The 12497-nt window shown below is 39.8% G+C and overlaps 1 protein-coding gene across 9 annotated transcripts in view; it reads right to left on the reverse strand.

Annotated features, from left to right (window-relative positions):
• The window catches only part of DENND1B (DENN domain containing 1B), a 267912-nt gene that overhangs the window by 41178 nt on the left and 214237 nt on the right, over nucleotides 1-12497 (reverse strand). For 7 of the 9 annotated variants that reach the window (XM_061161076.1, XM_061161073.1, XM_061161077.1 and 4 more), the window contains 3 exons: nucleotides 9046-9136; nucleotides 1932-1972; nucleotides 1126-1194 (listed from right to left, as the gene is read on the reverse strand). In XM_061161076.1, coding sequence (XP_061017059.1) covers nucleotides 1126-1194; nucleotides 1932-1972; nucleotides 9046-9136 — 201 coding nt within the window. Of the gene's footprint in view, nucleotides 1-1125; nucleotides 1195-1931; nucleotides 1973-9034; nucleotides 9137-12497 lie in introns of those variants that run through there. The other 2 variants (XM_061161079.1, XM_061161080.1) reach the window with 1 other exon arrangement.

Below are 12497 nucleotides of genomic sequence, written 5' to 3' on the forward strand. Positions count from 1 at the left end.
TGAGCACTGAAGAATTGATGCTTTTGAACTGTGGTGTTGGAGAAGACTCTTGAGAGTCCCCTGGACTGCAAAGAGATACAACCAGTCCATCCTGAAGGAGATCAGTCCTGGGTGTTCACTGGAAGCACTGATGCTGAAGCTGAAACTCTAATACTCTGGCCACCTCATGTGAAGAGTTGACTCACTGGAAAAGACCCTGATGCTGGGAGGGATTGAGGGCAGGAGGAGAAGGGGACGACAGAGGATGACATGGCTGGATGGCATCACCGACTCGATGGGCATGAGTTTGAGTAAACTCTGGGAGTTGGTGATAGACACGGAGGCCTGGCGTGCTACGATTCATGGGGTCGCAAAGAATCGGACATGACTGAGTGACTGAACTGAACTGAACTGACTGAATGTCTAATCTAAAATAAACCTGTAGGATTTATTTAGCAGGTGGACAGAAGCCAAGGAAAGGATGTCTCGGGCAGCAGGGACAGATTGTGAAGGATGAAGACACAGAAGAAAACGTCCTGCACCCGTGGAACGAGAAGGATCTCAGACCTGGAGACACCAGGGCTGGGGGCCTCAGGGAAATGATCCAGGATGGGAGGGGCCAGGTCTGAAGGGTCTCGGTGATCAGAGCAGAGAGACTCCCATTTTGTTAATCATTTACTTGCTGTGGTAGCTCCTGGTGTTGTTATTGTTTTACTATAAGCCATGAGATATCAATGGGGAGTTTTAACTTTGGAAAGTCAAAGGACGACCTTTGAGGCAAGAGAGCTTGTTATATTTTTAAAAAATTTTTCTAGTTAAGCCTCAAGTACACAATGAGAATTTAAAGTATGCTGCTAAATAAAAGAAACAAGTCTTTAAAACTGTCACTTCATCATGGACTGCTTCAATCTGAAGGCACAATTTTGCTGACAGCTTTGAAATCAAAGAACAATTTTTAAAGCATATAAAAGAAACACCCTGCCTAGACAATGATACAATTTTAATAACTGAGTTTGCTTAGGTCAATATTAACTCTAAATTTATGTAAAGGAAAACAGAAAATATTCTAGATTTACGTGTGTGTCATCTAGGAAAATGTTATAAAATTTTATCAACAGAATTTTTAAACATCAAAAGAGCACTCACAAACTTATACGCCGTTCGCACAGCAGGGCTTGCTTTGGTCATTGCCGTGTTGAACAGTGCGCCTCCTTTCTGCAAGGGAAAAACAGAAACGTGCTCCTAAAAATTTGGGGCCCGACTGTCCTGAGAACAAGCATTATTGATGATATAGAATTAAGAGCTTTTCTCACAGCTTAAAGAAAGACTTACAAAATTATGTCATGTTAAATGGTTTCAAGCTTTTATATATGTTATAGTAACTCCATACAAAATGTAAACATTCTCCTCTATTCTTTTAATTGGTGTAACACAATCCTTTCATCTTTGTGGTTTAGGCAGATGCAGGCAATGTGACCAGTATATATACATATATATAAAGCTTAATAAAAAAGATATACAATCAACTGTTTCTCAAATGTTTTAGTGTTCGGCAATAAAGTCGCAATCTGCGAAAGAGAGTTATGTTTAAAAAAAAATCATGTTAACAAAAGCACATTACCAGAAATGATAACATTCCCATCAAGCCCTACCACTCCATCTAACTCCATCTTCTGGAATATATTATAATGTGACAGCAAAATCATGCTTTTCAAATAAAGCCATTTATCTTGAAAAATATAAAGACAAAAGCTTTTCATTTAAAAATTTTCTTTATAAACAGCAACAAACTATAAGCAAAAAATAAAAATGTTAAAGTGTGAGAAAATAGACACATTTAAAATATTGCCCATAAACAGCATAGATATAAACAGTAGACCTGAACTGAACATTTTCCCATATCGTTAAAGTGAAAGAAAAAAAAAACAAAAACTGTAAAGGTTTATTATTACCTTGACTGTATGCACCCATTGCTGATATGACTTTGAGTTCCCTGGAATGTATAAAAATAAGATATCAGGAATATCTGATCAAAAATAAATCCATAAACCCAAATTCACCAAAAACTAGTTATTTCCAAGATTTTAGCCGGCATATTTTATTTATCTGCAATGTTGTAAAAGAAGCAATTCATTGTAAGAACTATTAATAATAAATGCTCTAATTCTTAGGAACATAGTAACTAGCATTTTTAAGACTAGATACTTTTTGTTTACTCACATAAGAAGATAATATGTTAAAGCATTCTTTCATTATAATACTACTTTCAGAGGGGAAAAAAATAACATTTTGATATCCAAAATTCCTATGTCTTTTAAACTGATTTTTCAATATTTATGTCTATGGTGTTTTGTAAAAGTCTGGCTCTTTTACACAATTAGGGTTATCTTAAAATAATATTTAAAGTACATAAGGAAAGGAAAAAACCAGAAGGAAATTTAGAAATATAAAGAATCTTGAGGACAAAAAAGATTCTTCTACAGTTGTTAGACATCGGTATTAACTGATAGCAAATTTTACTTTATTGCAATTAACCTGCAGAATGTTCTGAAAATACTCTCTAGTTGTAAATCCAAATCAGAAAGGTATTACCCAAGGAGATATGGCAGTAGCGGATACCTCTGCATCCCTAACCAGCATCAGGCCAAAAACGTCCAGCTCTGGATTCAGTCTTGAATTTAACGTCTCTCCCTAATTTCAAAGAAATATCAAGAAAACAACTATTCTGAAAAATGTCTCTTACTCTATTCTTTCAGAAAAGGTACAGCACTGCACTGCACCTTTTCTGGAAGAATAAATATGGGGAAAATAATATTTTTCTAACCTTGTGAAATGATTATAGCAAAATGTATCTATCTAAAATAGACCATATAAAAACAGTCTGCAGTGCTTGAAGGGCACGAGTTTCAGATGGTATATGGCCTGACCAAAAAAACTTTAAGCTTTCCCTTGTAAAATGATGAAAAAAAAATCCAATTATTCTATTCAGTTATATCTCAAGGAGATTCTATCAACAACAGAAAATAAACATTATGTCTTTATCCAGATTATCATACAGGTTTTCTTCTCTATTCAAAGTTCTCATCAGTTCATACACTTTTTACTTCTCTACTAAAAATGGTTGTGTAGAAATCACATATTTATCACTTGGTTATTATTCATGGTATTCTGGAAAGTGTTTTATTGCATTTCCCAAAATGAATTTAAGAAAATGGAAAGAAAAACACCAACTACTCTGATAACTATTTAGCATCCTGGAACATGTGTCACTGCAGAAAACGTGTTTTTAAACCTCTGAACCACAAAGAAAATAACTGCCGTAAAACCTCAGAGTAGCTACAGAAAGGTCAGTGTCTCCAGCGACAGTTGAGGAGTAAGAGCTCATCTTCAGCCCTTCTTAGGTTGTTACAGGTTTTTATCTACGTTATGCCTCTTGAGTCGCACCCTTCTACTAAGAAACAGGCAAAGCGGGTGGACGAGGGGGCAGGGGGCTTGGGGCCGGCGGGCCAGAGGTCAGGCCAGCCCGCCCTGGGGACCGAGCGCCGGGACCGATCAGGCGCCTGGGAGCTGCCACGCGAGGCGTGAGACCAGCACGCGGCAGCAGGGCCCGCCGTCGCCCGGCGGGGACACCGGCGCTCTGAGGCGATCATCTGCCTGCGCTCACAAGGACAGCTGCCGAGGAAGAATCTCGGTGTTTAAGTCTCGGGTCATCAGTCTTTCAGCTTTCGGGGTTGCTAAATACAATATAAGGGAAATCACACAGAGCTTTCCTCCGCGTCACTTCAGAAGCCGCTACACTACAAGGGGCAGGGGGCCGCTCAGAGCCGCCCTGAGGAGAAACGGCTGAGAGAGAGAGCCACTCAGAATAACAACGTGGAACCACGGGCTCGGCACAAACAGGAAGTCCCTGAAGAAGCAGCTTAAGGTAACAGGGAAACAGGTGGTACAACTTAGGTAGATTCCTGTCAAAAAATATTTTAAAAGGCTAATTGTCTCTCTTAATTCTAGTGCTTTTAAGAGTGAAAACACCTATTTCCATAAAATCTGTGAGACAAGTACTCTATTCTCTGACAATGTGTGTTTTAAAAGGCTAATTTTCTTCTCAAAAAATAAATCTGAAAGCTGGGGAAAAACACACACACACACACACACACCAAAAATCCTTAGTATTCTTTTAAAGTAGATTGTAGAAATAGTAAGCATTATTGAGGAAATTCTTAACATTGTTCTTGTTAATCAAACAAGTGATTTTCTCACATTCAAGGACAAAATATCTTGGTTTCTCACTTGCGCAAAGTCTTTGTCAAATATATTAAATTCCAGTAATCTGTTGTTACTTATCAAAAAACGTAAATTGGTCTAAATTGTTCAGTGAGGCCAGAAAAACACCACTGAAACTAATGATTACTACCACCCCTTCGGATTCCTTTGGTTACCAGTCAGTAAAGAAAGAAACAGGATTAAATAAACACAAGACTGACCAGACTCTGCTGGGGAACTAATGAAGAAACAAACGCTATTGATGGGGAGAGTGACCACACACTCCATATAAAATCAACCTGAAAATGTGTCTGTTTTTTAAAGTTTAGAAAACTAGACATGGATTTTTAATATCTATTTTTTTCATTGATTTTAAATGAAAAAAATTAAAGTCCAAACTACTAGGTATAAAATAAAATATAGTATAATGTACAGCTAATATCTTACAATAACTTTGAAAGTGAGAAAGTGTTAGTTGCTCAGTCGTATCTGACTCTTTGTGATCCCAAAGAGTCTCTGGACTGTAGCCCACCAGGCTCCTCTGTCCATGGAATTCTCCAGGCAAAATAATGGAGTGGGTTGCCATTCCCTTCTCCAAGGGATCTTCCCAAACCTGGGATCGAACCTGGGTGCCCTGCATTGTAGGCAGATTCTTTACCGTCTGAACCACCAGGGAAACCCCAAAAGGGTACAGAGGTTTTTTTTCTTATTCTGGCCAAGCAGTGAGGCTTGTGGGATCTTAGATCCCAAACTAGGGATCAAGCCCGTGACTGTGGGAGTGAAAAGGTCGAGTCCTAACTAGGCTGCCAGGGAACTCACTGATAATAACTTTAAATGGAGTATAATCTATAAAAATACAGAATCACTATGTTACATACCTCAAACTAATACAACATTGTAAATCAACTTTAAAAATTATGGGGGGGAAAATAAACATGTTCTCGACTCAATATTCCTGAGCTGCTTTTCACAGACTAGTATTTGTGTTTATCTAATGGCTTCTTCATCCTACTTGTGGCCTCTATGATGATCTTTTAACCCCATGACATTCTTCTCTTTATGTATTTCCAGATATTCTCTTCCCTTTCTTCTCAGGAGAAGATTGAGTGTTCTACAAGGGTCCCACAAAAGGGACCAGGAGTAACATGGATTTCCTGAACAGTTTTGACCAGAGGGGTTCACGGGACAGAGAACAGTTTTGGAAAATCTCCGTGCGTTCATGGCCCTTAACCACAGCTCTAGATTCCGCGTGAACGGGCGTGTTCTGTGTGGGACTGCCCTGCTCTGTGCTTCAGCCAGAGCCACAGTGAGGCCAGGGCTCCACCACACTCATATTCACACCATCACGACCATGCACGTCAGCAACAAAAACAGCGCATAAACCGCCACACTAATGGCCTAGACGGGGGAGAAATGAGATGCTTGTCTAAAGTTTCTCAGTGATTTTTGCTTAGAGAAACATAATGATTCCTTCAACTCCAGTGACTGTTGATTTCTCCTATAGTGATCTTCCTGAGGGTTTTATATTTTTATATATACATATATAAAATCTTCAAAGGATAATCAAAAGAGACAGGAATTTTGCTTTTATCCATCAGAGCAGAGAAGCCCTGAGTACTGCTCTTGTTTACTAAAGGCCTTCTAATTAAAATGATCTCTTATCATAAGAAGGCATATATCACAGTTATTAAAGCAAGAGCTTTGAAGCCAGGCAGTCACGTGTGACCTTGGGCAAATTACCGAGGTGGGTGCCCTCAGTAAAATAAGGATGCTCAAAGTCCCTCCTGGGGTGCTGGGAGGGTTAAGTGAGATAATATTTGGAGAGCTCTTAGAAGAGCTTCTGCCTCATACTAATTCAGGATGCGTGAACATTAATCATCATTTCCATTGTAACTAGGAGAGAAATGAGAAAGCTATAAGAGTTTACTTTTTGAAGAGCAGTTCACTACCTCAGATCTATTCTTTCTCACAAAAGCAGTCCAGATAAAAAATGTTTCAGCAAAAAAAAAAAAAAATGTTTCAGCTGACTACTAGGAACTATTTTTTGGAACTTTATATACACATATATCTCATTAGTAAGAACAATGCTAATTTTTATTAGATTATTCGTCTAGTCAAATCTTAATGATTTTGCTTTAATTTCCTCTAAGATGAATGTCTATGTCTCTCTAAGATAATAGCCTAAAATGTAACAATTAGAAAATCTCATGATCACCAGGCATAATTTTTTCAATGTACTTTCTTGCTATACCTACTGAAATGTTGCTGTTGATTTTTACTTGCTCAGTCCTGTCTGACTCTTTGTGACCCCAGGGACTGTAGCCTGCCAGGCTCCTCTGTCCATGGAATTCTACAGGCAAGAATACTGGAGTGAGTTGCTATTTTCTTCTCCAGGGTAACCTTCCTGACCCAGGGATTGAACCCAGGTCTCCTGCATTACAAGTAGATTCTTTACCACTAGCCACTGGGGAAGTCCCAAACTTACTGAAATGAACGCTTTCCTTTTGGATCAGTGCTGGCTCCCCAAAAGTAAAAGAAGTGTTCAAAACCTTTTTTTTTATTTTAAGAAAGAACAACAAAGTAGCTGGCATTAAGTTGTACTAAAAGTGCAGCAGTCTCTAAATCAGCTGCTAACTGGTGATAAACATTCTTCTATTCTTCTTTAAACAGTAGGACCCTTCATGAAAAAATCTGGTGACCCTCCTCCCACCATAAAAGCCACCGAGGCTCTCCTCTGTGACTGAAGTCTGCAGACCAAGGGTGCAAACTACAGAATTTCCCTACACAAACGGATCTTAGTTCCACCCCATTACTGTCACACGGTGTCATCCCCAATTCCATTCGGGATACCAGCCCCACGGGTCAGAACGATAATGAGATCGTAGTTATGTAAATACTCAGGAGGTGCCGCAAGCAACTTGTCCATGAGCTGACAATATTCTGCTTGTCTGAGGTGAAAAGTAAAAAAGCCTTATTTTAACACAAAAGTTCCATTGAAGCTAAATTTTCTGCCATGAGCTGAGGAAAGCAAGGGGCTTCTGAAGGACTGCACGTTCAGCTCACTTGCTAGGTCAAGGAAACTAAGTTTTCCCCCAAGCTGAAAGTGTTCCATGAAACGCAACCCTACTTGCATCAGAGGGAGGTCCACAGTCACTCAGATCTCCTGAACCTCTTTCAGTGAACAAGTGATCGCAACAGTTTTTGTATTTTTGTGGTGCAAAAGTAAATTTTATTTAAAGTTAAATTTTGGGAGATTTGTAGATAAGTACTAATTATTCTTTGTCTTTTCACCTTTTATTCCTCAATTCTAAAAACTATTTACTTACACACAGACTAAAGATTTCCATTCCCCTGAATTAAACCTATAGATAACTTGGAGGTGGGGGGTGGGGAAGCACTATTACCACCAGCTGAAAACGAACACACTGGGGATTATTCATTTAGTTCGTCCCAAATCTAGAACAGCATCTGGTACATGGGAAACACTCAGCAAATACTGGCTGAAGGAATGAAGAGGACACTTTTAAGGTTTCAAGCAAAACTATCTGCCAGAGTCAGGACTAAGTACTAGATCACCAAGTACAGAGTCAGGACTAGGTACCGGATCACCAAGTACAGAGTCAGGACTAAGTGCTGGATCACCAAGTACAGAGTCAGGACTAAGTGCTGGATCACCAAGTACAGAGTCAGGCCTAGGTGCCAGATCACCAAGTACAGAGTCAGGCCTAGGTGCCAGATCACCAAGTACAGAGTCAGGACTAGGTGTTGGATCACCAAGTACAGCATCAGGCCTAGGTGCCAGATCACCAAGTACAGAGTCAGGCCTAAGTGCCAGATCACCAAGTACAGCGTCAGGCCTAGGTGCCAGATCACCAAGTACAGAGTCAGGCCTAAGTGCCAGATCACCAAGTACAGCGTCAGGCCTAGGTGCCAGATCACCAAGTACAGCGTCAGGCCTAAGTGCCAGATCACCAAGTACAGCGTCAGGCCTAGGTGCTGGATCACCAAGTACAGAGTCAGAGTCAGGACTAGGTACTGAATCATGAAGTCCAGAGTCAGGACTAGGTACTGGATCATCATGGACAGAGTACCCATTCCTAAGTCATTCATTTCCTAGATACTACAACACAGTTTCAATTACTGACATTTCAAACAATGTAACTGCTCAATTATATTACAGTTAATTATATTAAATAAAAGTGGGATGTCACTAATGTGTGTCACACATACAAAATGAGACGCCTCCTTCCACTGCTTTAAGTGAGCACTTATCACACTGACAAGTGTAAGAACATGGGACAGTAAACTGAAAAGTCTGTTCCTAACGCAGCAGGGGCCTGCAAAGCACAACAACATAGACTCCTATAAAGACACTCCTACTTAAAAATGTAACAGCAGTTGTCATGCTCAGACCTGTCTTTCTGGATTACGTTAAAAGCTACTACGTGGACCACAATCTGAGTTCTCTAATTCTTACTCGAGTAGTATTGATAAATATCACTAGTATTTCTCTAGCAGAGAAAAAACTAAACTAACTGCATTTCTGTGACATTTTTTTCCAGTCATATTAAGAGACTATCCAAGCAAACCATTGCCAGCTCATGAGACCATCTGAATGCCTAGCATAACATATCAGGCGAAGTAAGTCAACACTATAGTTCTTTATAAGATGAACAAATGTATTGAAGATATCAGATATTTATGAGAAAACGGTAGTTTACAAAGTAGACATATGTGACACAGGTGCAAAAATCACAGATGACTGTTATTCATAAAACAGATAATCACACTGGAACTAGTCTTTACCTCCACAAAAGCCGCCGGAAGTGATCTCTTCTTCAAATGCATCAGAGAAACCCTTTCCTGCATTTAGTTTTGCCAGTCGACCATCGATAAACTGAAATGAAAACATGTCAAATATGTTAACTGTCATTTACTTCATAAGATTAGATTTTTACTTACACCAAAAGTACTAACAGCAGACATTCAGGTATACATAGATGTGTATAAACACAGATACACAACAAGAAAACGCAAACCACTGAGATGGCAGGCGGACCACAAAGAGCAGCTAGTTAGACAAATGTACAGCACAGCCTAACTCCATTAATAAATAAAACAGTGTGGACAGAAAGACCACAGCCCCTTGGAGGGTCTGCACAAGGCTGCCACCAGCCGAGCCTTGCCCTGGGGGGCTGAATCCACCCCCCGGCCTCAGGGTTCTCAGTATCTGCTTCAGGACACGGGGGCACATGTTAAATTAACACAGGTTTATTAACACAGGAAGCATCCAAGAAATGCTAGATGTTACTATTTAGAGGTTAATATTAACTTCATCCAGTAAAATAAAACACTCTAGATCTAATCTGTTAGTCCTAAAGGGTAAGAGCACCAGACAGTTCTAACCACTTAATAATAAAACAAATATAACTTCACAATTCCCAACAAATGTGTTGACCAAATGATCAAAATTCTGGTTATGAATATGAATAAAATTCAGGTAAATTCATGTTGACTCACACGGGGTTACCTTAAACAATATTTTTCACTATTCTGAAAGGAGCGACGGGGGTGGGAACCTGATGCTACCACAAGTACCCAGAGATCCTCTTCAAAACACAGCACACCATCTGCTCTGCCCCGTCCACCCTGCTCCTACACACGCAGCAAAGCGGAATCTCGGGGCTTCGGAAAATATCCTTAGGTGATCGTTCTGTTGACCAGCTCCAGGCATAAACCAGTGACACGCTTTACACACACGTGTATCACTGGCACTTGGTTAGTTTGTTGGTCTGTGGCACCAGACGCATGTGTTGCTTAGATTATGAAAGATATTATAAATGTTTTGTGGTTTCTCCACTCATGATGATGGTGAATTGTCTTTAAGGCTCCGTGGCATGAGAGCCAAAGGCTAACATAAGAAAGACTTCAATGATGTCTGAAGAACAGACTTGAGGATCTGAGGATTAACATAAGATGTTCCTCTTCATCTTAAGAGAATTAATTAATCCTGGCCATGATTTTTTCACCCTATAAATTTGAAGTTTAGAAAACATAAGAGACCTTGACTTCTAAAAACCTCTCCTGATCTGCCCTGGTTTTCTGGTTAAATGGTTCAAGGACAAAACTAACCAAGAGGAGGGGTGAGGTCAGTGTCATTCCCAGGCAGAGACTGGAGACCACTAACAGCGCGTCGGCGGTTAAGACGCTGAGACGGAAATCTCCCACAGACCCAAACTAGGAAAGAATGGCCGATGAACCAACAGGTTCCTGTTCAAAATGACGTTTAACTGCCTTATTACTGTACAATGGTTTTGCCCAAAAACGTGGTAAAATGAGTTTAAATGGACATAATCTAAAGAGACATGGCCATGGCGTTTTTGCCAAGAGCATGAGCTGCTCTCATAAAAACGAGAACTGAGAGCAGGGCCCGTAGATGACCCATTCAACACCCGCATTATGCCTGGCGCGGAGGAGGTACCGAGACGACAAACCAAAGTGAACGTGGAGTCTGGGGTCTGAGCGCTTGCCTCTCACTGCCACTCATTAGCTTTATGATCTCAGGCAGCCTGCCGTCTCTGAGACTGTCTCCCCTTCTGTAAAATGGGAATAACAACACAGAAACGTCTGATGGGGTTTTGTGAGCGTTAGTTACCAACGGGGAAAGGTGAGGGATAAATCAGGAATTGGGGATTAACAGATACACACTACTATACATAACATAAACAAACAAGGACCTACTGTATAGCACAGGGAATGCTACTCAATATTGTGTAATAAACCCATATGGAAAAATAATCTGAAAAAGAGCAGACACGTAACTGAACTACGGGGCTGTCCACTGAGACTAACAGAGCCCTCTGTACCAACCACACCCTTCCAAACTTACACGGCCCCATCGAGTGCCCGCGGTGCAGGCACAGAGCAGACGGTAAATACTCGAGTCCACTTTCCCCAACGCCACCCTCCCCATCTCCCTCAACTCCCACGCTTCCTGAGAAGGGGTCACGGCCCCTTGGGTAGAGGCAGCTTTAACGCCCAACACGTAACTGGAAATAGATGCTTACCGAGGAACGGAACACACAGAAATGATCCTAAAGCACATACACTTCACATGGTTTAAGAGTTAAATAACTATAATGTGTGGAATTACTCATTTCATCTTGTGCTAAAAGGCAGTAACTTACAATCCTGGGTGTCTTTGCTACTACATACAATAAACAGTTAATTTGAAACTAATGTAGTTTAAAATGCCTGCAGAATTTGACTTACACACATTTTCAACACAGTATGATAAATCAAACTAAAGTGATCTAATGTGATGGATTTTGAAAAAGTAAGGTGAAGCACGATGATAAATTTAAAGTAATACATTACTGACAAATGGAACAAACTAAGACATCCTTTTAAAGGACTTAATTTGCCTTAAAAGATTAAGACTACAAGACTTTTTAAAAGGTTTTCATTTTTGTGTTTACTGGAAATAATCCATTCATTTTAGTTTGAGTGGAACAGTTCAAGTCTAAAAAGAGATAAATCTCAAAACTATTTACTGATGATGCATTTTTGAGCATGACTAATTACTTTGTGTTACTAAACTAGTGATTTGAGCCAATAGAAATCACCACTTGGTAAAATGCCCCATGTTATCACTGACTTTGCAAACAATCCTCTTGGTGACTGACACTTATCAACAAACACACTTAATGAAAATGTTCTTAAAAGGTTGATTGTGTGCACACACACATATACATATTACACACACACACACACACACCAATGCAGACCCCCAGGAATAACTGAAAAGAGATATTAATGGACAGGAATGCTGAACCTAACAGTTCTCTAAACTCCTTTTTCTATTTTTGACTCGATAACAGCTTTTTTTTGTTTCCCAAGTGGGGTTGATTCATGGTCACACCACTCTTACAACTCTGGAGAATTTCATAGTAGGTGAAAACAGTAGCTACCGTTGTAGACAGATAATTTTAAACTAAACAGTATTACTTGCTGGAAAAGCAAAGGCTACATAACACACATCACTTAGCAAACGTGTACTCAAGACACACATTTTGGTAGAATTAGCTAAGAATGGCAAGCAATAACAAGTAAAACTGTAAATAACAATGGAGGTACTTCAGATGTAAGATAAAACTAGGTTACAAGTAGGTTCTTAAAAGAATGCATGAGTATGCTTTAAGATAATGCTTTTTACATAAATCTTAATATTTTGCTTTTTATTCCAAAAGGAAAAATTA

Source organism: Dama dama, chromosome 14 (assembly GCF_033118175.1).
Source record: "Dama dama isolate Ldn47 chromosome 14, ASM3311817v1, whole genome shotgun sequence".
In the NCBI taxonomy this organism is placed as follows: Eukaryota; Metazoa; Chordata; class Mammalia; order Artiodactyla; family Cervidae; genus Dama; species Dama dama.